Below are 27,385 nucleotides of genomic sequence, written 5' to 3' on the forward strand. Positions count from 1 at the left end.
GAGGGAAGCATAGAAGGAGCTCCTGATCTTGATGAGTATTGCTAAAATAAAGTGCCAAACTCAGCACTCACTAGTGCTGATGAATATCCAGACCAATACCATAGTAATCTTCTCTGGGTTTTCAGAAATGCATAATACGGCTTTAAATGTGCACAGTGTAACAGAAACAATATGACAAATCACAGTAAAGAATATCCAAGAAATAAGCTGGCATATAGTATTTTCCTTATGCTTAATTAAACAAAATAAGAGTTGTGTGCAGCAATAGATAATGGTTTTATTTAAAGCTCAAAAGTCTTTCAAACACTGGTTATTTACAGTAGATTTTCAGGGGAAAAAGAATTGCAATGTTGGTATTGTTCTATGTTCTAGATGAAGGGGCTCGATGAGCTCCATGGCATTGGTGGAAATGGCGGGGGAAGAATCATGTTTTGCCATTCCATAACCTCCACGGATTGGATTTTCTAATGAACTCTAATAATTGGTGCAAGCCTCAATTTGTCACTGGTCCCTCATCTTTGCTATCTCTTTAAGTCTCAGGAAAGTGGTAATTAATATACACGCAGACTTGCTTTTTTTTTTTTTTTTTCAGGTTTAAAGATAGTTTTCGGATTTCCACTTCAAATGGTTCTCTTTTTCAAACTAATTCGGCAGGAAGGGAAGACCAAAGCATAGACAGGAGCAAAAGCCCCTCAGGTGTCATCCTAAGTGACTGTAGCTGTGCTGGAACCTCTGAGTTTCTGTGATTTGTGCCTTAAAGAGCTGTAGCAGGTACCACCCCCTTTATCACCTTCTGCAGTGAGTGGTTGCTTTCAGCTGCTCTCCTTTTGGAAGGACAACTCATTGCAACTGAAATTACATCTGGGAAGAACAAATTTGTGGTACTGTGGCATGCAATTTATGATACCAATAAAGGTATCTTTTTGGCCTTCTCTTAGAAAATATCAGCAGAAGGATTGTGCCAAAGTGTTTTGGTCCTATGCTGGAGATGTGGGCTTTAAAATCCCAGGCTTGAACTGGCTGCTAAAAGCTACTTCCAGCCAGTTTCCTTCTACATCACTGCTGCCTCCTGTCAGCAATGACCTGCCAGGCTCATTCACCTTTTCCCTCACCCATTCAAGAATGACACCCCCAAATACCTCTCTCTTAGGAAACAAAAGGAACAGAGGCTTATTCTTATTTTGAGTCCTGGCTCAGTAATACATGGTTTGTAGTGCCTCCTGGATTAGGATCCTATTTGTAAACATGAGAGCTTGCAAATAAATATAGCCTTGTTATCACACAAGCCTGAAGTTTATCTGGAGAGTAATGAATAGTAACTGGTGGTAGCAGTATTTGCACCCTTGTAGTCTTGTTTTAAAGAAACAAGATAGATGCATTCACTTTTCCAGGAGTGATCAGAGCATCTTAAACTCCCAGTTGAACATATTGCACAGTAAACAGTATTTTCCATGCCACTTGCATGGAACATGAGCATCTTGCTGCCTTTAATTAGGAAGTTAACTGGACCATGAAGTATTGCCTATGTAAATAAAAGTGATTTGTACTTAGTCAAGAAGGTGCATTAGGAATCCTCACGTTTCTTTACTTGCACATAAATTATGGAGATTATTAAAAATTGGAAGGGTCATCTATAAACCCATCTGTAGCTCAGCTGCACTGTCACTCTCAAAATGTAGCTGTCTTTCTAACTGTTGTAATTTATTGTGGACTATCGTATGAACCATCTGCTCACTTATAAATCAAACAAACTTTGACTGAAAGTTGCACATACCAGCACAAATTGTTAATTTTATGTGCTGGAAAGCAACGGCAACAGTTTTGTGGTCTGCAGTCTTCACTGTTTAATTTGAATTGAAATTTTAAAATGGAAATTTTCCTGCTTCTGTCAACAAGAACTGCTAACTAGTAGGTTCCTTGAAACTTACTATAAGCAGGTTTAGCTTTCTTTGGTGCAATCGTGTTGCTTTGAAGCTTGCCACTTCCAGGACTGTAAGTAACTTAAAAGGGGCAAGGCAGGAGGCTAAGTGTATTTTCCATTCCAATAACAATAGACATATGCTGAGGTTATGAAGGAAAATCAAGTGAATTACTTCTCTCAGGAACTGTGTGACAACCAATGAGATGATAATCTCAGCTTTAGGAAACAGAGAGAGATGTTGCTTTGACAGGATTAGGATGTTTTTGCCCTCTCAGTGTTCATTTCAAGTGCAAAAATGGAAGAAAGAAACCTCAGTTTGCACATGTTTACACCCAGGCTTAAATTTTCTTAGCCTGTATCCTGATCATGAGAGTTGACATGATCACTCTCAAGCATTGATTTGTCTGATCAAGATCTGAAGTATAAAGCTTGAGTGGGGTCCTGCCCTTACTGTATTTTTCCTGTTTCATGTTGAAGTTCTGCTTCCTGTTATTTCAATCAATTGGGATAAAAAAAAAAAAAAAAAAAGCAGAATCCCATACATTAAAGAAGAAAAAATAATGGGGCAAAGTGAAGTGTCTTTTTTTTTCTGTAATGTCAGAGGTCCCAGTCCTGCTCACTGTGGGAAGCACCTTGAGCACCTTGGGACCAGGCAATGAGAGTGCCACTGAGAACCACATGCTTTGAGTTGAAGCAAACCCTGTCCCATTTAAAGCTAAATAAAATATCTAGTAACTGCCATGGAAAAAGGTCTGGGCCTCTCGTAGTACTTGGCTGTGATTCTGCAAGGGCATCTGTTTGGCCTACAGAATTCACAGTTGTGAATTAGGGCTGATAACTGCTATTCCCTTTACTGGTGTTTAGTAAGTTCTCATCAGCATAAAAGCTAGACTAGTGAGTGCATAAAATATGCTTGTCTGCACTTTTCATTTTTCCCAGCCAGTATTTGAATGATAGAAATTTTGAAGGAAACTTTTAAGACTAATAAATAATTATTTTGCCAATGTACTTGTCTCACTATGTTCAGATCTGGAAGAAGAGTGGCGTAGTTGCAAAGCACAGAAGCAATTCTGTAATGCAGGTATTCTTTTGTATTATTTACTCTGCAGGTCTACCTGCCCCAAAGCTAAAAATACTTACTGAAAAACAATAAACCATGTATTTGGATTGCAAAATGACATTTGCCCTCCGTGGGGGCATACCTGCCTCACAGCCATAAATACATATTTATAAACAGTATAACATACTAATTGGGATTAAAAAGCAACATTTACCCATGAGGTAAGGCAATGCAAATGGCAAGATAATTGCAACTTTGCGAGATGTTCAAACTGTGTGGTAGAAATCTAGCTTTCAGCAAAGGCTCAGATAGATAAAATGAAAGAAGGCTGCTTTTCTGAGGAAGGGGATGGAATAATGCTTTTTTTTCCCCCCTTGTCAGAGTTTACAGAGCAATAAAAGGATATTGAATTAGTTCCTGATGATTTGGTCTAGCGGAGTGCTTAAGGATTTCAGCATGCTCGCTGAAACCATGGCAGGGTGGAAATGAAGTTTGTCTCACCATGCTGCTGTCATTTAGCAGTCCCTGCGCACTCCCACCACCTCTTTGGCATTACTCCTGTCAGCGTTTAGCTATTCCCTCAGTGACCAGTTCTTCAGAGAAGGGAAGAGTCTTCTCTTATGCACATTATCATGTGAATGAGCCTGGCAGCTCACAGAGGTGTTGGTCCCCCAGCATTTGCCTCTGGTGCAGTTCAGCTGCCGTTGTGACTTCAGGGACGAAAGCACTGTCTCAGGTAGGCAAAACTCACGCTATCCAAGGTCAATTTCTGAAGCATGATACTTCCTTTAATTATATGTTCAAAGCTTTCTGCTTCTCTGAGTTGATTTTTGGCAGCAGATCTTAAAACAGTGTTTAAAAGCCCTAGATGTATTTATTTATTTGTTTGTTAAGTACAATTTTGCTAGTGATGGCACAGCCAATGAAAGGAAGTGTCTGCAGCCCTGCCTGGCCACCTCATGTTCTCCCTGTAGAGTTTGTTAAGCATCCGCTGTGGCACCCCTCCAAACACCTTGTCATTAGAATGTGTGCCAGCATGGGTTTGGTATAAAAGTCTCTCTCTGTTTGGTCAGTCTAAGTCTTTCTTGCCCATTAGCTATGAACAGAGAGAAGGGAGCGTATTTAGGGGCAAAACAGTAAAAATGAACAGAAGCAGATGAGCAATTTGATAAGAGCATCATTTTGGTAGAAGCACCCTCCCTTGATGCACAGGTACCCTCGCCATCCAAAGTGCATTCAAGTCTCTGTATGGCAGTAGGCTGTAAGCATCCACTAGGACTGATAAAACTGATATGCTCTCCTCTTAATAAATTTAATTCTCAAGCAATAAAATCCAGAGATCCTACTTCAGACTGAACTTTGGTTTTCCTGGAGCCCTGGGGACAGTTAGTGGCTCTGCAGTGTTTCCAGTGTGCTGAAAAGGTGGAAGTTTAAACAAATTTTACAGCAGCTGTGAAAACATTCCCCTCTAGCTTCATAGTAATATTGGCCAGAAGTTTCCTAACTTTGAATTTTGAAGGAAATTTTGTAGGATAGCTGAAGGGGTACTTCCAATCACACCAGAATTAAATCTTGCTTTGCGTATTCCCTGTGGTTTGTCTAATGAGCTGGTGTTATGTGCTGCACACTGAGAGCACAACAGGGAGCTGAAGTATCTCACCAGCTGCAAAATGTGTTTGAGTAGCCCAAAAAAGAGAGAGAGAGAAACCTCTGAAGTGAAGAAACTTTTTGGAATGACTCTACAACTTATATTTCAAAGCAAAAATCTCGTGGAGGCTGCCCATGGCATTTTGAAAAGGATTCCATTAAATGTTGCTAACATGTCATAAGCTCTTTTAAATGGAAGGGTAATGGCTCATAACATTTGTAAGCATTTTAATTTCATGCAATATGAGCAGCGTAATCAACACCTATTAAAGTCAATCAGCTGTGCCAAGTGGGCTACCTACCTCAGCTTTTGTCTATATTTTTCATCATGGGCACACCTCTAAACTAGCTCTGGGAACAGTACATTTGTACTTTCTTACCCTAGAGATCTTGTGTCCAGAAAACCCAGTATGGTCCTTGCAGAAGTATCTGAACCCATAAGCTGAATAAGCACTTCTGGTCGGTGGTTTTTGTCTTCTAGGTTGGAAGTTTGGGCCATAGATTTTATGCAGGCTAGTTACAGCCCCAAAGCCGAACAAGAAGGAGAGGGAGAATTTCCCAAATGATCTCTGTTTCATTGACTTTTTCTCTTTGACAGGTAAAATTTCTCTGCTTGAGCTGCCCGTGTGAAGAGAGGGGAGCTGTTCAGACCATGTTTGTTTTGCTGCTCTGATCTGATTCCCTTCTCTTCATTTTCAACATTTGCAGCTGGACTCTGCAGTCATAAAAACAAGCGATGTGCACCACAGCTCAAAGCAAGCTGCTGCACTAAGGCTGGGTGCTCTGTGGTCTCTAAACTTTTGCATTGCATTTTTACCATGATCCCCGGAATTGCTTGCATTTCAGCTGTGAAGAGGACGACAGCAGGGCTGAGTTGTGTGGTAGGGCTTTATTTCCACAGAAATGTTGCAAATCAGCTGATGTGTTTTTAGCTGAGTTGTGAGCCTTAAGACTGGAGTAAAAGCACTAGAACCTAAAAGGGAATAAACATTAGATTTATTTTATTCCCCCAAAAGGAAAAAGAAAATACATAGAGTTACTGATTTTAAAGTTGAAAGAAAAATGGCTGAGCTGAATGAATTTGGCAGGCAGTTTCTTGTAGTCCTCGAACATGCACAACAGTTCTAGTGTCTGTTAGTTCAGCTTAGGTTTGGCATCTCAAACTATCTATATGAATTAACTTGCATGCTACCTATATGAATTAACTGCAAAGCTGCTCTGAATCTCCCTTTTCTTAATTAGCCATTTATTGTGGCCTGTCAGTGTTCCTGTAGGCGCGTAAACCTCTAGGTACTGTACTTCATCCTTAGTTTTCTACGTTTACTCTTATGCTTAAAAAGGGGGGGATGGGGGAGGGTGGGAAGCATGAGGGGTTTACTGGGAGTTTTATGAGTGTGGGATGCATCAGTCTCATCTACCAATGATGCTTACTTGGTTGTTGCTTACTTTTATTGTCAGACAAGCATTACTGTTAAAAGAGAAGCAATGTTTCTCTTGTTGACTACAGCTGACCTGAACCAATGCTTGGGATTGAACGCTTTTGTGGGTCATCTTGAATTTTCAGTCAGAAACTCGATCCAACTTTCGTCTTAACAAGCTGTAGACTCAGAAAGAAGTAAGCCTTACAAAGCACCTGAAACTGCTTGGGGAAAAACGTGCGGTTGTGTACAGCTGCATTTCTCTCTCTCAAGGGCAAAGGCCTTGAGTATAAGGATTTACTATGTCTAGACAGCTCTGCTGACAATCAGGATCCTGGCTGCTTTGGAAATGCTGAAGTATATAAACAACTTCTTAATACTAAAAATCAAAAAGGAGTAAAACTTCGTACAGTGCGGATAGAGACAAAAGGACTGAGGAAGCGCTAAAAGACAAATAGTGAGAGCCAATTATAAAGAAACAGAATGTTTTTTTCTGATGTTTCCAGGAAGTCTCAATAGCAGAGCTTCATGTCCTCTTACCACAGGACAGCAAACACTTCTGCAACTCTTCTGCTGATCAAAACTATTTCAGAAGCAAAGTTATGTATTTTTTAAGGCAAGTGTTACTTGACAAGACGAGCTGTGCTGTCATTAGTAAGTGCAGGCACACACCACTGGTTTTACAGACAGTTCAGTTTAGCTGCTCTTTGATTTGCAACAGGAAAGGAAAATCAGACCTTCCAGGTTTCATTTACAAGCTGCTTTGCCAGTAATAAGAATTTCTCTGATTGTTCTGCTTCTAAATGACAGATGTTAGATTTGGAGAAAGAAGAACACAGGGTGAAAACAAGAACAACTCTGAATTTGCTCCTATTTTTTTAGGGCAAATTGGTTGAGACTCTTGGGAAAACTGACTTGCTTCTTTTGAAAGTAAAAGTGAGATTTCTTTGGCTGTTAACAACTCCCTGGCTGGAACATCTCTATTTTTGATCTCTATTTGTCTGAGGCTGTGCCTGGCTGTCTGCTCCCATGTGCACCAGTGTCTTTCAGGAAGGGATGGTCCCATGCCAGCGTTAGTGGCACAGTGTTGGAATGCAGGATGCTGCTGTACATGTGTGATAAAAATGGCTGTAAGTCTAGTCTAAGAGACGGGCATTCTGATGCAAATCATTGACTTAGTCTTCAGTCCAACCAGATGTTTAATTACGTGCATAATTTACAGATATAAGTTACTTCACTGATGCCAGTAAGGCTATTCACATGCATAAAGCTAACCATACGTTATGTTCTTTCCTGGATTGTACCCTGTAATTCCTACGTACGCTGCATGTAAGTGGCAGTGTGAAGCCACTGGCAGGAGTCCTTCATGTTGATCTCCGTGCAGACACAAAGACAGGCCTTTCCAAAAGGTTTTATGGTGTCAATAAGTAGACCGAGAGTGGGGATCATGGTGGGCCAAGTGGCTTGTTCATTTGCTCCTACAGGAGCTGAGGAGTTGTGTGAGGAGTCCTGTAGCCATCTGCATGTTCATTTTAATAGATCACATGCCCCAAGTATAAAAGAGTGTGGTGATAGAGCTGACAGATATTTTCAAATAAAACTTGACATGGTTAAAAAAAAAAAAAAAAATCCTTCTGAATGATGGAAAGCAGTTTCCAAGATGATGCCCTTTCTCCTTTTTTTTTTTTTTTTTTTTTTTTTTGACTGCAGACTTTTAGTACAGAATCACATGTCCAATGATTTCCTCTTGATTTGCTGTAATTCTGAGTCAAGTCTGGTTGCCCCTTTTTTTCTTCTTTTTTTTTTTTTTTCCTAGCTTAGTTTTAAAAGGTGGAATAACTTCTTGTGGCAGGTCGCACAAAGCACTAACAGGTAGTTTGTTCCTCATTTCTCTCTGAAGGGGAATAACCTATGGAACAGAAAGAAAATTCGAGATGTTTCAGCTCACAGTATTTCTTCCTTGTTTGTCCATGAGGACACAATCCTTGTTTGCCATCCTTACGTGGAATTGCAGGATATTCCTCTCTTTCAAACCTTGAGTTTTCCCTGGGCAGGAGCAGAGCAAAAGTGTTTGTGGCTTTTGCCTTCCCACCACTAACTTTCCCTAGGTAGCATCAGCTGAACTGCATCGCTGTCATGCAACTTCCCCCAGAAACACCCCTTCTAAGGATGTCTGTAAGCAAAAGGGGTTAGTGGAGTGCTTGAAATGCATTCCTGGATCTTGGGAGCCCTTAATTCAGTTCCCTTATAAATTGATTACTCTGTGGCATCAGTCATGGTGTCTCTAAATTCAGCTTCCCTTCTTCAGGGTGGAATTACAGCCCTTTCCTGTCTTTCTGGGATGCGATGAAAGACTGGAGAGGCTACAGGAGTGGAGGCAGGCGAGGGCAGGAGATGTGATGTAGGAGTTACAGATAGGATGAAGAACCACAGAGAGCTTTGGGTAATGCATCTTTGCATTTCTTTCCCTACTGTAACTATGAGAACAGGTGAAGAGTGTGCTAACAAGGAGAGCTAGGCAATTCTGGAAGGGAGCGAATGAAACATTGCAGCTTTCCCTTTTGAAATGCTGACTATGGTATGGCATGCTGGCACAGAAACTACAGTCATTGAAGGACATCTTCCTTTGGAAAGTTCTTCATTATGGTCTAGAAGGAAAGGTTTTGTTTAAGGTTTATTCCGAATGATTCGATGCTAAAATTGTAAATCTCTGTTATGAAAATGAAGAGTAAATGCACACCAAGACTTGCATAGGGTCTTAGTCGATACCAGACACTGCCGTATTCTTAATCTGTAGTTTGAAACTGTGCAAAGAAAGTGGCTATTATGATACAGGCTTTTTTCTTTTTCTTTCCAAGCTAAAGCTAGATATTGCTCTTCTAGTTCTTTTTCTCCTTGAGCAAAGCAATATACCATTCCGTTGTCTCTCTCTTTATTTAGACAAAAAATGGATTTGTCATGGGGCATTTAATGAATAAAAGTGGTTAATATCTGAGTTCTGTTTCTCTGCTAAGAAGCCAAGAGCAGCTGCAAAAAAGTGCCCGTGGCACCATGAATGGGTGGTGACTGATTTAGAGAGAAACATGTTGTTCACTGAATCATCCGTATCACTCTTCACGGTGCCTGGAAAGTCGTCTTTTCCAAGTACTGTTACAAGCTGAGCCTTCCTCTTGGATGAGATCTGACAGGACTGCAGCCCAAGGCAGTATAGCTGAAGAGTAAGATGTGTTTTTTCCAATGAGAAGCTTTGTAAGACATCAATATTTAAAAGCAGAGAAATAAATAAAGTTACAGACGATCGGGTTGATTGAAGGGAGAAGAGAGGTCATTTGTTTGACAGAACAAGCGTACCTCTGTGGTGAGGTTTGCAGTTCTTTAGCCGAAAGCTGCTGTCTTTCATTTGATGAGGTTGGTCTCGAAGAGTGTGAACAGCTCATTGTTTTTCTTAAAATCATTATTTTTCTAGGCATATTTTGCAGGTTAGAAGTACAAAGTGGATGTAGCTGTTCATCACCTTAGAGCAATTGATATCTACCTTTAAGCAGATTCACTGATGTGAATTCACCTCTGTGTACAACGCACTGGGAATGGCCAAATAATCCATAACCCAAATGCACACTAATTGCTGTAAAAGTTCGAGGAAGTGATCAACCTGAGCTGGTTTAGTGCATTGGTTTCCAGAGAGCTGTGGCTGTAATTCAGTGGGTCAATGGGGTGAACCTGAACACGTTTCCTCTGATGCTTCCTATGGCATGGTGTTCAAAGCCGATCCCATCCATGTTTTTACAGAACATCCTTCATTATTTAAATAAAATAAAGGCCATGCAGGGCAATGGCGTGTATGTTGTCAATGCTGTTGGCTTGAGGAGTACTTTTTAATTCATGTTTACTGTTGCTTCAAACCAAACTACTGTATCTATATTGCTTCTACATCCTTGAAATCCCCAGCTACTACTGTAAACTGACATTCGCTATATATGTTTCTTAAGATCCCAGCTGTTATTTATAAATGATGAACCTTGATGCTGTACACAGTTGGGAGAGCAGCAGGCTTTCTGTTTCTCTCTGCAACATTATCTATTATGCAACAATCTGGAAAATGTAGCTTAGCTCTAGTAGGGGAAAGAGGAGCATGCAGGCAGGACCCTTCCTGCGCCCAGTCCTGGTGGGAGCCATGGATCAGATGGATGTCCACTGATCAGTTCTGCTCCTCCAGAGTTTTGAAATAACTTCAGGAATAAAAACATCAGGAAGCACATGTCCTCTGTTTAAAAGTGGTGACAACCAGACAGGCTCAGCCATCCTGTGGATCGCCCAAAGAGTAATCCTGGGTCCTTGGCTTTTATATGTCTCCCTGTGCTCTGTTTTACCTTCACACATCCTCATCTCTCTGGCTGCTTTTGCCATTACTCACCATTTCCCCAAACAACATTCCTGTCTTCTTCCAGGCATGGAAAAAGCATCTGCTGCTCTTTCTGTGAGCCTGACAGCTATTGAAATAACACTCCCTGGGCCCCCAGTGGTGTGTTGGTTAGGGATGTATTCTTGCTCATTGGCAATGCCCTGCATTTCTCTGCTCTCTTAGCCCTGAAGTAGATACCCAGGAGTGTCTATTGAATGGCAGCTGCAGGACGCAGTCAAATCTCAGCACAGAGCACCCTATTACTGCTCGTGCAATTGTCCCACTGGTCAGACGTTTGCTGTCATGTTATCTCTGTAGGTGCATGTGTTCTGGGTAGCAATGTCCAGCAGGATTTAGCATCTTTCCTCCAAATCAATTCAATTTCATGGTCACACGCGTAGCTGCATCTGTCGTTTTATCTCTTCAAGTGTAGCACTGTCTCGCCTGTTCAACATTCTGCCTCTCCTGGGGTGTGGGTTCTTCCTCTCCAAGACGGTTCCTGTCTTACACTAACTCACACGTGGACTGTTACGACACTGCAGGTCAGGATTTGGCACTCTGGTTCGTTCCTGTGGGGAAGGTTCTGTATAGTCATGTAGACTGACAGAACATCCTTCTTATCGATCATTTCAGCAGAAGAAACAAAGTGGTTAGGTAAAAGGAATAAAAACCAATCTGTGCAATTGTCTATGTGACCCAATAACCCTGTGTCATAATTAAAACAGATGAAATTACTTTTGTATCAGAGGCACAGATATGGGTCCAGCCTTTCTTTATGTCCCATTTTCCCAAATATGCCCCTACAGAGTTAACTCAGCATATTTCTACAATAAATATTCCCACAACAAGGCCAAAATATGTTTTTCATCAATCATTTTATAGCTGCTTCAAACCTGTCACGCCAGTGTGTGTGCTTGCAGCAGCTTCAGTGGAAAAATAAGGAGAAAAAAAATGACAAACCACAAATAAGAATTTGAATATAAAAGCAAGAATTTGAATAGAAAACCTGAATATAAAACATTTTCTATCACCAAGAATGGTCAGATGATCTTTCTTTGTGTCTTGTAAAGTGGCAAGTCTCCAATGAATAAGTAATTGTAGTTCCAGGAATCGAGATTATTGCTCCCATGAAGCTATTGAAAAGGAAAGCACGCTGAGCCCTTCAAACACATTTCCTGATGCACAAATGTTTGCCTGTGGCTCATGGCAAACCTGAAGGACAGGTCTCATAATGAAGAGCCTTATAATTGTAACAGATGCCTAGAAACAGAAATGCTTGGATTGCAGGAACATGTCCGGGCTGAACCTTGTCACTTCACAGGCCAGATGCATTGGAGAGAACTCCGGTGGGTAATCACAGAAGTGAGGATGGCCTTCTGCGTCCTGCCTTCCAGCCGTAACCGTGCTGTAATATAGTTGCTTTTGCAGTGTAATTGCTTTCTCTGCAGGGCTTCTTCCTATTGATTCTGCTTGTGTGGATTTAAATTGTTTGCAGGTTGGAACTAGACTCAAGTTGGTCTGCATCTCTGCTTTTCTGTGCAAGGCAGCACACGTGACACTTCTATCTAAGAGACTTTAATGATGTCTAGATAGCATCACTCCCTGGCCTGCACGCATGTATTTGATTTGAGGAGAAAGGCTGGATCAGATAAGTTCAGAACGTCAATAAATGCGTGTATTTTGTTTGGTGACACTTGTTCAATTTGAATCTTTTTCCCAGGAAGCAGCTTGTGTTGTGTCATTTTTTCAGCATGCTGTGTAAATGCTCTGCATCTGCAACTGTCGAGGATGGTGCCATCCCATAGCAATGCCATCTGCTCGTTCACAAAGTGCTTTTTGCGTAGATAAAAAATGTGAGGTGTTACTCATAATTAGGCAAATAGCATGCTGTGATCTGTGATTGATTTGATTTGTGTTGCTGGCTACCTCGCATATGTCTATGTGTCCATAAGTATTGTCTACATATCAGCATATGGACACAGACATGAATTCTTTTTCTCAATCCAGACAGATGGAAATGTTTTCCGTTCTTCTTATTAGCAGCAGCTGAATTTCAGTAACACCAGGGGCCTCAGCTAGGATCTTGCCTGTGTTTCCTGCTGTATGTGCATACATAAGTTGGCGTGGCCATCTATAATGTCATACCAGAAGTAAGTGATCTATGACCTGCTGTGAAGGAAAGTTAGGGTTTCAAAGCCATGTTCAGGGATAGCCACATTATTAGCGATCCTGGAGAAAAATATCTAGATATATAACTTGGAACTATACAGTGTAGTAACAAAGTGCCTAAAAGGTGGTGTGAGCATTGCAGAACCCAAGTATCTCAGGTGAATCAGACTTCTAGAAAATATTACTGTTCCTTTCTTAGTAGTAAGAATATGTACTGTTAAATGTCTACATATTCAAGTCACTGACTGACAGACATCCTGATCATTTCTGGTTGTACTATCGTCCAGGTAACGCTGATAGTAAGAGAAAGTAAGTCAGAAATTACTGGTTCCGTATAATTTTAATATTGTCTTCAAATGCCTTTTATAGATAGTGAGGTGTGATTTACCAGTAGTTTTAAAAGATGTTTAAGGCAGGCAGTAGGCATACCAGAAAGGCCATAAAAATGAAAACACATGAACAGAGATCTGCACACTTGTCTGGAGTAAAAGTTACGAGCGCTGTAGTAGCTATATAGCTGGATGATTTAGAATATTTTAAACCTCAGCAGAGCTCTCTTCATTTCTCACTCTCTCTCTTCTACGGTCCTGTGCATACCTCCAGCGCATTCACTTCAGAAAGAGATCTGTTGCCACTGGAGTCTGACCATAACTAGGGCAGCTCGAGGCAGCAAATAGGTTGTAACTTAGCACAAATCCATAGTCCTGCTGCTGCGACACCTCCTGTATACAAGGATCAGATCGGTGTGAGCTGCCTCTCAGCCTGCATGTGAGCAGCCACTGCAGTTAGGCGTTTCTGTGGAAGAATTCAAATAAATGAAAATAGTGAATGCTTGGCTGATTTGTAGTGGGAAGTGGTGATCAGCATGCTGAGAACCCAGGACTGCTGCTCTCCTGTTTAAGAGCACTGCAATTTCTCGTTTCCTGCTTGGTTTGTGCAAGGGAGAGTCATTCCCCAGTAACACCAAGTTAATCATCTGAACACATTTGATCAACTCCAGTATAATGCCTTTGGGTGATCTCAGAGTGCAGCAAAGGTCTTGAAGCATTTTCAAACTTATTTGGTCATTTTACAAGCTGTGCTGTTCTCTTGTCTTCTGTCTTCAGGTGTTGGCTGAGAGTGTCTTGCCAGAGGACTTCTGATGCTGAGCATGGTGCCTCTGATTCTTTCAGGTTCCAGCCCAGGGAGCCAGCAATGCTCAGCTGAGTCTTTGCCAATGCCGAAAGTTTTGTGGATGTGCAGCAGCCTTCAAATGTTACAAATCCAGATTTTCTACCCCCATGGGCACTGAATAGAATTCTAACATGCACAGTTGCATTTAATTTTCATGTGTATGTCTATTGGTTTCATCATGTCATCTGTGTTTTTCTTTGTATTATAAGCCAATGGAAAAAAAAAAAAAAAAAAGGAAAATAATGGCAAAGAAGTCAAGGCATATGTAATGTTTCAGAGATTTTTTTCAGTGTTGTTTTTAATGTCAGCAGACATGGTGTAATTTAATTTTCAGAAGAATCTCAGCTGCAAAGCAGCTGATTAGGCATCTTGAAGAAGCAGCCGTGCTCTCTAAGTGCTGTGTTTGTGAGATTATTACTGGAATTCTTTTAAAGAGAGAAATCCCTAGATTGCCAAAAATAAATCACTTTGAAGGATACAAAACCCCTTGGGTAGCCATCCAAAACCAGAATCCAGCCATTTAGATCTCCCATCACACACCTGCTTTCTTTGCACTTTAAAAGGATAGTCAGAGATGTAATTGCTTTAATATATCAGTGGGAAATTTATCTTATGTTTCTATTGTTTTAAAATGAATTCCAAGAAATGCCATAAAAAGGGGGGGAGGGGGACTTGTAGTGTTGGACATAAAACTCCAACATGTGTATTACCCATTGTGTATTATATATGCTGTGAAAATATGTTGGATGAGAATAGTATTTTTACATAACTTTTCAGAGCTGCACGGTACAATAACAGATATCTTTCTGCAAACATGACTGCACGTTGTTTGCATAGAAGGGACTTGAGTGTTTTGTTTTTAAGTATTTGAGTACTTAATAAAATGTCAGAGGTTAGAATCCAACGCATTGAGTCACCTCACGACTTTCTAGATTTATGTCTTTCAGTGCCAGTTGCAGGTCAGGGCTCTATCAGCTCTGTCACTGATCCAGGTTACACGACTTGGGTGCATTACAATTGTGAAAAGAGTTTGTTTCTAGGAAGAAATGGATATGGACTGCATTTTGTTACCTCTGCACTCGACCTATTGCTTCCTTCCTGAAAGTAATCATCTTTAGACATAAATATAGCATGTACTGGGGCATTTTGTAGCTTTCATTTTAATCTGTTTGTTATCAATTCCATTCACAGTTTGTTTTCATTCTGCTGTGAAAAGCTTACACTGTCAAATCAGAAGTTTTACTGAAAAAGGGATTTAGTTACATGAACATTATATCCAACCATTTGAAGGACAAAGTTAAGATCAGAAAAGACTCGGTGATTAAACAACAAAAAGCATGTTCAAATAATATTAAAAGATGTTTTCAATCTAACACCTAGGGATTTAGCTACTGACTTAAATTTTTGTGCCAGAAGGCTTCTGGGCAAAATCCTGTTCTTGTTGTGGGGAGCTATATCAGAAACAGAAGGAAGATCTATTGGATTTTCTTTTGTATGGCAACTTAAATGGAAACAGTGATGGCTGGCTTGCAAGTTTGGCCTGAAGTCCATGGTTTCTCTTGATGCAGATGAAAGCTAGGCTGCTTCCAGGCAGGATCTTAGGGGTTCCAAGCTGAATACTCCCAAATTTGTCTTCTTCACAGCCAAAGATAGATGCTGCCCAGCGTTCTGTCTGTTCGTTTTTCAGGAGGTGTGCGATGTCTGTACAATGTTCTGGTGAGGTTTGCTGTGATTCACAGTGGTGCCAGTTGCTTGATCTGCAGCATCTGTTCTGAATTCTGAGGTTTTTTTTTCAACCTGATTATTTCCTCACTACTCTCTGTTTTATGAGGACAGCCCTGAGCTTCTCAATCACCAAAAACTCTCCAGTGTATGCTAGGGATCAGGTCCAGGACTGTTTTGTTTGAGTCTGTGCTCGCAGCATGCTCTGGACTTTTCTGTGGGTAGGAAACTCTGCATTTAGTGTTGTGTAGTGAGAGCTTTATTGGTGCTTCCCTTTGAAGGATGAGCAAGTTACATCAGAACTCACAACACCGGATCAGTGATGCTAATTGAAGCTTGTCTGTGTCAACTGACCAGAAGGGACAGAGTGAGGATTAAAAAGTCACCTTTGCTGGTAGGTCTCAGGATGCGCCTGACAACTGCAAATACGACCTTGCACGCAGGGCTGTGCCACGGACAGCCTGTGCTGCTTGGGTCTGGGTGCATTAGAAAATCAGCAGAGGTGATATTTTTGTGAGTTTTCATTAGAAAAGTTTCCCATTCTTGGTGAAGGTTGTCTTGCGCCCTGAAATGATTGCTTTTTGTCTCCATTTACAGGCAGTGACTACTTGCTACTCCAAAACAGACAAAACCGTGAAAAGTTACCTCATACCCCAAATATCCGGGAAATGAGATTTGGAATGAACCAAGAACGGGAGATTTCTAGCAGCATGTTGCTATCTGTCCCCAAACCAATAACAAAGCAGTAGAGCCGCAGCAGACAGCGAGGTAGGATTGTGTTATTCACAGGCAAATGTGCCCGTATCTGATTGAAGGTGAATTCTGGGTGAAGCACTGTAAGTTTGCATAAAAACCATATATGTACATTTTTGTGTGCTCAGCCCATGCAAACTATGGGTTATACCCAGTCCACTTCCTCTTCCCAGTCTTCACAAGAAACTGCTGTCAGGATTTCCCAATGATCTTTTAAGGGAAGAGTTTAAGCATTATACAAATATTTATAGAGTATCTTAAAATAACAAGCCTCTTGGGGGGAAAAGCAGCTGTCTGTGGCACCACTGCACGACACTGATCTGGTCGATTAGAGCTGTGCTGTCTGGAAAGAGTTTAAATTGCTGCTGGTCCAGGGCTCTGTGCACAGGGGGTTGTCTGCAAGTAGTTTCACTGCCTGCCTGCAAGACACAGATGCGTGGCAGTTTCTTCTTACCTGCAACATCAGCAACAGGGGATTTTTCTCCTCAGGACTCGATCTCCTCCACCTGTGTGTGTCTGTGAGTTGTCTCCACCATTGGAGACACAATGCAAAGGGCAGGTACCATCGCTGTTAGTGCAGTTATTGCACGTAGGTGTAACAGTAACACTGCTTGGGCTTCGTGAAGGGAATGTATTTGATATAACCCCCCACAAATGCTTCCTATCCATCAGCAGCTCTTTAGAGCTGCACTCAAGGGTGCAGGGAAGTGAATGAGCTGTCCGTGGCTGTCGGCCAGGTGAAGAAGTGCTTTTGCTCTCATAGTGGGCTGTCAGGTTGCTCTCCAGAAATCAAGCTTTTGCCCTCTAACAGTCCAGCTGTGTACAGAGCACTAGGTTTTCTTTTGTATGTCAGTGAGACGTGTAGATGAGCAGGAAAATGGTGCTCTGAGTGGCTTCTCCAGACTGTTCTTTGCCAGGCTGGGTTAAACTTTAATGTTTTAATTTTTCCCATTACTATTTTCAAGCCTGAAAGAAATCCACCATTTTCATTCTTTCCACAAGCTTCATGTGCACTTAACTTGAAGACTCTTTGAATCCATAAGATCAAATCAAAGCTATTGCTTTTAACTGTCCAAAATACACAGGCATGGACTGTGATGCATTATTTTAAAATTGCCTGTGAAAATTTAGAAAGATTTGCACCTGCTTTTAATAGTTCCCTAAAACAATCTAAAGACATCTGTTAAAGTATTGACTTTTCTTAAAGACAGCACTGGCTGAGATTGCTTCAGCTGCAAATTTGGGTTGTCAGTCAAAGTACTTTTTCTGGTTTGGTCTTTGATCTATGAGTTTTTAGCATCTCTTCCACAGTGAGCCAAAAAAACACCTAGTGAGCTGTTAGGGCTTGTTTTGCCATGTGTTTAGCCTAGCAAACAAGCAGTCGATACCTTTTGCAGTCTTCTGTGTTTTACTGAATACCTCACTGCTTAGTGGGAAAACAAGCTACACTATTTTGATGTAAATTTGCACTTTACAGATCCTTTATTCTGCAGTGTATGTCCAACATCTTAATATATTGAATAGCTGGGGTGACTTCTGCCTGCAAATGTTTGCATTATTGTTGGGTCTGCTAATGAAGGGCTGGAGTAATGGGCAGAATGATGTGTTTACTATGTAGGATTTTCTGCAGAGTTGAATAATAGATTTGCCATGGGGTGGAGATGGATAACCAACCTAGAGAGTCCCTAAAAGATCTCAGCCTCACATTTTCCCCAGAAATGGAACTGCAGGTGGAATCCTCTGTCAGCATTCTGCAAGGAAAATGCTTGAGATAAGCCAGAAGCAAATGGGAAAACATGCGGAAGGGAAAAAAAAAAAAAAAGTCCTTTTCCCATCCATGTCTCTAGTTCAATTTCTTCAGCCAAATGAACAAAGCGATCACTGGAAAGAACCAGTAATGTCAAACAGCATCAGAAAGGAGTGACTGATGATTTCATTTGCAGTGTCACACAGTAGGGTAGATTGGAGGCAGCTCGGTGCAGTGCTATGGGGTGGCTAAAATGGACATGAACTACAACTCTGCTAACTTGCTGCAGCACTGAAGTTAACGGAAGGCCATGGTAAAGGGATTAAAGTTTCAACAACCAACTCTGGGCACAAAGAGTGTGTCAGTACCAGCACTTGGCTGAGAGAAGCCCGTGTCTGTGCTAAGGAAAGGTGCAGGGAAATCTTGCTGTACTATTTGTGATTGAGGGGAAGAAGAACAAATGACAGAGAAAGAGATTTTCTCAGCACATCAGATAGCATGCAAGCAGTGAAATATGTTGGATTATTGTGTGATCAGAGATATCAGATTTAGTTTATCTAAAATGTGCTTTCCTATGGGGTAGAACCTCTTTTAGAGAAACTGGTAGACAAACAGAAAAAGATTATTTTCTCTACTTTCAGAACCGAAAAGAATGCTAAATCCAGTTTTCAGTTCACTTCAGTTTTCTTTGCATCATGTCCCAGAATAAAATATGTATAATTTCTTTGATATTATTTATCTGGAAAGATTCTAAACTAGTTTGTTACATATTGTACTTCAGAAACATGGTATGTCTCATACTTGCAGTCTTATAAGTACAACCATTCTTGTTTGTTTGTTTGTTTTTTTATTACATGCTAATATTCTAACTTTAGGTCTATAAAGTTTGTGGTGATATTACTTTACTGCACGTAATTATTTTTATCGTGGTGATGATGCCATGTTGATATCTAGATTTCCATTTGCTCAAGCACATCAGCATACTTAATTTTGTGTCATGATAACATGAAATGCTAGGAGAATTGAAAGGTTTCCACTTTTCAGTTATAATTTCTAACCTCTTTAAGAATATTTTAACATGTTTTTTTCCTACGTGATTGAAGGAAATTGGCATCATCACTAAGCTTGCAACAGGGGACTGTTTTTTAAATGTTCAGTGTGTAAAATATGTCAGTGTTGTTACCTTTGTAAACAGAAGATGATGGACACAAAGTCTGCAGAATTTTCAGCAGAAGGGAGTAATTTTTTTTAGCTCTTTTTCATTACTTAATGGAAGAAGAATTATGGAAATGAGAGCGGGCATTGCATTAAGTGCTTGAAATGTTCCTTCCCTGCAGACCAATAAAAACATAACTCTTCCATTAGAGAAATCTAGTTTTTTGAAGGCTGCATGAATCTGAGCTCTGAATCAGTGAATGAGATGACTGTGCTAGGATAAGCGTTTCAAGTTCTGATTATGTATTTTAAGTCTTCCGTAGGTGGGTGCCAGCTCTTAGCTTGTCTTGTAAGACTTCTTTGGAGCAACTTTTTCTGAAACTCTTTTTATATCGGTTACTTGGCTCATCGTGCACTACTTCTGTAGTGAACCTCCTGTTATGAAGAACAGTAACAGAGCTTCAAAGCCAGCCAGTCATGGGGCTTGAATGATTTTTCCTACCTTAATTTGAACTAGAAGGTTTCCTGGCCTTTTCAATACACTCTGTGTTTACATAACTCCATAAACAAAAGTCAAATAGTGCAAATCAAAAATGTGACCTTTCTGTGCTACATATCGCGTGTTTTTATAGTGGTTATAATCTCATCTGCAGCTATAGTTCATGCGGGTTGTAGCTGTCTGCCTTTAAAAATATCCTTCATCTGTACATGTGAAATGAAAATGTAGCAGTAAGCTGCTATCCCTAAGGGTGTTCAAATTAGGTCTCTGGTTAGGGCTGCAGTGAATTAATGCCAGAGGAGAAAGGTCTTCAGGTGAAGGTAATCCTTTATCCATGCTATTAACCATAAAATGGTAATCAACGTTAACTCCTAGGTGCTTGGGAAAAGAACACAAAAATTAATTATAAAAAAAAAAAAAAAAGCAAAATCACTACCAGTCATTTCTATTGCTCTTGTAACTTATTAATAATATTTCAGTTTCAGATACTGTAAAACATATCACAGAAGGACAAATCATCCTTTTAACCTATTTAGTGTATGAGGAGACAGAGACACCAAGAGCTTCTGAAACTTGCCCGAGGTCTGGAAGTTGTTATGTAGAATTCTTTCTTTTTATTATTTTTAGTTTTGCATTATAGTTTAGTTGCAAATAGTCCGAATGAAGCCATAATGGTCTAGCTATAACTGAACAAATAAATCCCATTTCTTCCTTCCTTTTTTCTGAAAGGCTGATCTCCTAGGTACATGCAGCACAAATACTTAAAGCCACAAATGTAATTATTGTGAATATTTGTTCACACGTGGGGTTGTTTTGGGTGGTATTTTTATGTGTTGTTTTTTGTTTTTTTTTTTTTTTTTTTCTTCAAGCACTGCTGCTGGGAACTCTTCACCCATCACTACAAGTGCCTCTTGAAGCTCTGGTCCATCACAGGACCCCAGTGAGTGCATTTCTGTGCTCCTGTTATGCTTTATATGCAGGCAACGTAGTTCTTCTGCCATGACCCAGAAAGATCGCATTTATACAAATATTTATTATATTCCTTATAAAATCGGGAGGCCAAGAGAATATGCCTGACCTATACACTCCTGAATGTTCATTCCTAATGGAAATACTTCGAAGCAGTGGGAATAGACCTTGATGTAAGAAGTGCATGAACATCAAATTTTCACCTCCTTGCTGTTTTTCTTACTGTTGTATCCTCTCTACCAATGCTCCGGCTCAGTTGATTAAAGAATTTATTCAGCTGTTTGCTTTAGACATTATGAAGACATACTAGCAGTGAATTTCCACCTCACGTGTTAGACTTTTGGCTGGTTTAAGTTGGGGTCATCCTGTGTTTGTGCCTTAGGTGGCTAATGGCCCCTAAGAAAACCACCTGTGTGGACTGGGGCTGCCTGTAGAAAACACAAATTCCCAGGTGTCTTGGACACGTTTCCACACAGAAGGAGCCAGATGGTTTTCGCTGTGGGTTTTCTTTGGCTTCACTCTGCGGGAGAAATACCTGAGACGGATGGTGCCAGGTAGCTGTGTGGCTCCTGTGTGTTAACAGCTGCTCTAGCTTCTTTTTCAGAGGTATATTTAAAGCATAAAAATGAAAAATGGGAAGAAATCTGTGTGGTGTGGGGAAGGCTTCATGTCTTGTGTATCTCCAGACCTGATGAGATGGGTCTGGTATGAAGCAGTACGTGCTGGCTTCCCAGTCTGGATGGTGGTGGTTGTAAGTGCTGGATGGTTCATAAGTGCTTTGGGACCAAAGGTAGTTTCAATATGTTAATAAGGTTTTCTCATTCAGAGCTCCCTGGGCACAGCTCACTCACGTGTCCGTGAAGTACTTATACGCAATCACCCATCGTAGTCGTCTCAAGCTGTATGCAGTATTGCAGATTTGACTGTGAAATGCACTGCTGTAATCAGCCTCCCAAAATACCCTGAACTTCAGGACGCTTAGGTCAGGTCCTATATGATCTGCATGTTCTAAATAACAGGTTGGTTGGTTTACACCGGCAATAAAGCTAACCATCCCTAAAACAAGGCTAGTCTCTAAGATGTTTTCTGAGCCAAAAAGAGGTGTGGAGTATGGTTTCAACCTGGACAATAAAAATTAATGCAGCATCAGGAGCTGACATAAATATAAGAGGTCTCAGAAAACTCCCCTTGCACCAGCATGCTTGGAGGAGGAGTGCAAGGTTGCAGGAAAGGAAATTTGCCTGGCTTTGGGCTTCATCTGCTGCCCCTTCCAGATAAGCTTATTCTATTCTGGATTACATCAGTACTGTGCAGTGATGGGACACACACAAATCAACACACAAGAGTACAAGCATGGTAGCCTGGCACTTCAACCCCGTCCCCAGTTCTGCAGTCATTGATGGCAGCCCAGCAGCAGCCAGGTGCCTGGAGCAGGCTGGTTTCGGGCTGCCTGCCCCCATCTCACGTGCGTGCTCTCGTGGTCTCGTTCCAGGGCAACCCACTGTACTTCCAGTCTGCCAGAAATGTGACGGTGAACATCCTCAATGAGAAGACTAAAGTCCTTACTCGCCTTGTAACAGGTAAGGAGGGGGAAAGGCTGCATGGAGTTGTTAAGACGAGATGAAAGAGGGTGTGTTGTGGGATGCTGCGCTGGCTTCCGACAGCTCGCCGGAGGGGAGCCCAGGTGTCTTGTGAAGTACAAATGAAAACTTTGCTCTACTTTGTAGAAACAAAGCTAGAGACATGAAAGCTGTGCTGGAGAGGCAGCTGGCTGGTGCTTTCTGATAACGAAGCAGACCATCGTTTTCATTTGAAAGCCAATCCAGAGGCAGAAAGGTTAGTTGTACGACTTCAGGGTCAAGAAGAACATATGCAGGCTGACATTTCTGTCATAACAGGCAGGATTTTCCTGAGAGTCTTTTAACTTGCCTAAGATCTTGGGAACTCTGCTGGTTGACTGGGGCTGGGTTCGGACACTCAGCAATTTAGAGCTTTTTATGCTCTTCTTCAGATGAAAACTGATATTTCCAAGCATTAGTGTGTTTGATGGGTGTATGGGTGTTTCATAAATCCCCAGCACACAGCAGCCTTTGAATGGATGCATATATAATTTGGGTTGAAAGAGCCTAAAATACTAATATATAATACATACATATGATATAGGATAGATATTTATTTATTGAGATTAATCTAGGGACTGGGAGAAGTATTGCTCTGTGGCAGAAACAGTAATCCATAAACATGTTGTTTCTATGTGAGACTAAGTTGTTTGGTTTGCTTAAATAACATTTTGGCCTCTAGTCACAGTATTAAATAATTAAATATGCAGCTTCAGTAAGCAATGATTTAAGTGGCATGCATGAAAATTGCCTGGAGGAAGGAAATAAATTCAACCCCAAGCTCTCAGATTCTCACATTCTGAAGAACTTGTTTAGTTTGTCGGTTCTGCATATATTTTCAAGAGGGTATTTGGTTCCCTTAAGTGCCTTAATTTCATGAGAGCTCAGGAGGATGTAGTCAGTGACGTCTCCTGGCGTGATGTTGTGGTCACTGAGCTCATTTCTGCATTTGGAACAGTTTTGGTTCATGAGTGGACTGAAGGTGTCATCCCGTGTTGTGTGTGCTGCACTGATGAGTATGGAGGCAGTTAATGAGTGAGGCACAAATCAAACATAAAGCTTGAAAGTACTTAATTTTCTCACAATGGCTGCAGTTGTTTTTTTTAATATAAGTTTTGCTGCAGAATTAGATGTACAGGGATCTCACCTTTCTGCAGTCCAAACCACACACGTGACTCTGTATGTGCCCTGATGCTAATACAGATGACCTGTGCAGGCAAACACTGTGTATAGATGGAGTTAGAAACTGCTTATAAGAAAAGACTCGCTTTTGAGAAATGAGACTAGTCAGGAAGATGGCAAAGTACAGCAAAGTCCAGTCACAGCTCTGTGCAGTGCATGATCCAGGGAGGCTGTGGTTTGGACTGGGTTACACAGGGTTGTTAGACAGCAATTTGTAAGAAGCTTAGCCTAGGTCAGGTAACAGAAGGGCCTGCTCTTTGTAGCCTTTCGGCCACAGACCTGCACAGAATTGCTTGTTTGGGCAGTTGATGTTTATCAGGCTCCACAACAAAATGCTTTGCCAGAGGCTTTTCAGCACTGCACTGCACAGCAGCCTGCAGGAGAAGCAGTGGAATTAAAATAAGAGCTAAGATGTACTCATCTAAAAACTTGCTGAAATGTGAGAGACCCTGCTGTTCATCTGGGCCTGCGTACAGTTCCCTTCCCTTCATGGCTCATCCTTCTGCAGGGCCAAGATGGAAATCCTCAGCCCTTCCCAGGAGTTACCTCCCTGTGGAGGTGGGATCAAGCTCTTAAACTGCAGCTTTAAAGCAAAACACTTGTTCCTGTGGTGTTTGTTGTTGTTGCTGTTGTGGTGTTTTTATTTTTTGTTTTTATTTTTTTATTTTTTTTTAATTGGATGGTGCGTGACACCAGTATCATTTTAATACAGGCATACTTAACAGGCATGAAACCAAGAATCATTTGCACTTCAGCACCAGGAAAACATAGGAAGCAGAAGTCCTGATGCCTCTTACAGCTGTACCAATGCCTTCAAAGCGTGGTTACATTCATTGCTATTTCACATGTGGATCTGTCTTTTTGTAAAAATTTCCCAGTTATGCCAAACTTAATGGTGAATTTAAGACATGCATAAGCATGAAGAAAAAAAAAAAAAAGAAAGAAAAGTTGAAATAGTTGAGTTAAGGGGTTGTTATTTGGGTAGAAAACAGTACCCTTTTCTATGGAGAAGTCACCCTCTGAAAAGCACAGACGTCCCTGCTTGATGTGTCAGATGCAAGTTGTGCATGCAGAGCTGTTAGGGTAATCTCAGAAAATGGGGTTATTAAATGTATGAAGCTACTGTGTGATTTTCTTACACTTTTTCACTAAAAGCTTATGCTAAATCTCTTCTTCTCTCTAGGTCCCCAAGCAGTGGAAGCACACAGCCAAAAATTTGAGGTGAAAACCCTCTCTGGAAAATTGCTGTTTTCTGCAGATGACAATGAAGTAGTAGTCGGAGCAGAGAGATTGAGAGTTTTAGGTAAAAGATTACTTCCTAAATCGCTGTTTTAATATGTACCTCTTCAAATTTTAGAATAGTTTTGCCTGACTTTCCTTCATGCTTGTGGAAAGCTTCATTTGGATACAAAGCCTTTCACTGTCTTTATCACTTTGAATCTTCCCCGGGGAGATAATGGTCAGGAGTTTCTGTCTGAGGAGTTTCTTAACTTGCACAACATGTTATTTCCTCTGCAGAAAAAAACTCCCCTGTAAGTGGTTTATCTGGAGCAGCTTTAAAACCAGCTTTGGAAACTAAACAACTTTATCTCTAGAGTTTAGGTTGAGGGACAGCGTGGGATCACTGTAAGGATGCTTCCATTGCTGCAGTCGCTCTCCGAACTTAGGGAAACCTCAAGCTTTGTATTTTTAATTTCACCAATTTTCACCAGTTCCTTCTTCATTCTAGAGCAAACACTAAGGGGGAGACCTGCAGTGAAAATGTAGGTATGAACTAGGATCCCATATGCGTTCTCCAAATAGTTTGCTGGCATTTATACAGATTAATCTTTCCTAAGCCAGATGTGAAACCATGTTGAGCATCTCTGAGCCATCTCCAGCTATGCTTATGAGTATGATTAAATGTCCCATGCATGGGATGAGAAACACACGTTACCTGTGATGTGGCCTCTCCATCCCCATCTTCCTTTCAAGACAGACAGGGTAGCTTGAACACTTCCTTTCCTACGCTGGGTCTGCCCCCCCAGCTGACCTGCCTGCTAGGCTTTATATTGGTAGTTCATCATAGAAACTGGGGATATACTTTGGGTTTGAGACTGGGATTGTTTAATTTTTTATTTTTTTATATATTTTTTTTTTTTGTAGAGAAAATAAGGTTCTGGTAATTGTAGAATTTTAAAATGCATTTGAGAGTTCTGTGAAATTACCTCATACAAACTTGAATTCTTTTGCTCTCCAGTTCAAGCCAAGCTCGTGTCTAAGGATCATAAATGAGATTTCATATCCAACCCTTAACATTTTTTGTTACCCTATGCACTGCTCTAGATGGTTTCCTGTTTGTAGAAAGGCCAAGGGTGGCTCTTTTGAATTGTAAGTCACTGTTGGCACATACTGGACCAGTTTAGTCATCGGGTATACAAAAATTAGATGAGTTTTATTGGATAAATGTTGAACTTCAAAAAGTTACAAGTGTCTTTTTTTAGTAGGAAACTTTGAAAAGGACCATTCAAAATATGTGCAGTATTTCAGAGCTGGGGAGTGTTTGTCACAGTCCATGTTCTACTAATCTCCCTTCACACTGCACCCTTCAGAACTCTGTAATCATAGTCTTTGTGCAGGGTAGATGAATTCAGAAAGCAACTGTTTTAAGTGTTTTCCTGGAAAACTTAAAATGAGAGAGATTTATATAATTGATTCTTTGAAAAACAAAACCAAACTTTTACTTACAAATTACAAGTGCTCCTTTTCAGATTAGGTACTTACAAAAATATTGCTTCTTATTTGATTTCTGCTTTGGAGAAACCAGCAATTATTTTTAATAGTTATTTTGAATTTCTGCCTTGTCTTAGTCTCCAGAATAAACAGCATCAAAAATATTGCTAGCCACTGTAGTGCACTTTATTTTTATTTTGCAACTGTGTGTTTCTTAGGGTTTGTTTAGCTTTTGCAGAGCTATCAGAAAAGAAAAGATAGAATGGTATCACAGATTATGTTATGTGGTGAATATTTCAATGACCTTGAACTGAAATGCATTCAGAGTTCATGCTTGGCTTTGTTTTTCTCCAGCTTTGCTTCCCCGATCTAATTATATCTCCAAAAGTGGTTGCCATGGCTGTTTGCCATGCTGGGAAGTATTACACCATATGTTCATATTTCTTCCAGTGTTTTTGTCTGCACTTGAGGCTAGTCCAACTTGTAGTACACAGACAAATTCCTTTGATCATTTTTCTGGTGTTTGGGATCTCAGGTGCTGCCGGTATGTGTCTGCTGACACCTATCTACACTATGTAAATAATCTCAACTTGTTCTTGTTATTGCCGAACACGTACTTGTTACAGAAGGAAGTGTGTGTCTGCAATCTGGCATGAAAGTCATCTCACAGAGGTTAGAGCAGCAGTTATTGGACCTGTGGCTAGCTTTTAATCTTGTTAACGATAATTACTTTTTTCTTTGTATGCTCTTCAAAGTTGATTCTGAAAGTTTGTTCTACAAAGTAATGCTGAAGCTTTGACGTGAGACAAGAGTTGCTGTTCTTTTTCAGAAATAGACTCTGATTTGGGTAGCTAAAGGAGTTTTCAACATTAGCAAGGCATTAAAAAAGGAGGAATATACAGAATTATTGATAACAAACAGATACAAGTTGGATGTATGTTGCATTTGATGGGGATTCCAAAATTGCATTGTATGGATGGTGCAGATTATCAAATAAAAGTGCTTTTTATTTTAATTCCTTTTGGAGGGGTTATTTCTGAATTTTAACCACTAAAGGACACAGAACAACAGAGCTGATCTTCTCTTCTTTGCTTGCATGATACAGTTGGGAGTACTTCAATTATTGTGTTTGATTTAGTGAATCCCATCAAACCTGTCATCATAGATGAGACTGGAGGACAACAGGAACTTCTGTTTGAACACAAGTGCAGTTCTCTGAGCCCTTTGGCCATGGTCA

The 27,385-nt window shown here is 40.7% G+C and overlaps 1 protein-coding gene across 13 annotated transcripts in view; it reads left to right on the forward strand.

Moving 5' to 3' along the window:
- The window catches only part of SGCD (sarcoglycan delta), a 401,695-nt gene that overhangs the window by 319,878 nt on the left and 54,432 nt on the right, over positions 1-27,385 (forward strand). For all 13 annotated transcript variants that reach the window (XM_084536002.1, XM_084536004.1, XM_084536008.1 and 10 more), the window contains 2 exons: positions 22,128-22,215; positions 24,620-24,739. In XM_084536002.1, coding sequence (XP_084392128.1) covers positions 22,128-22,215; positions 24,620-24,739 — 208 coding nt within the window. The remainder of the gene's footprint in view (positions 1-22,127; positions 22,216-24,619; positions 24,740-27,385) is intronic.

The sequence above is a fragment of the Aythya ferina genome (assembly GCF_964211825.1).
Source record: "Aythya ferina genome assembly, chromosome: 14".
NCBI lineage: Eukaryota > Metazoa > Chordata > Aves > Anseriformes > Anatidae > Aythya > Aythya ferina.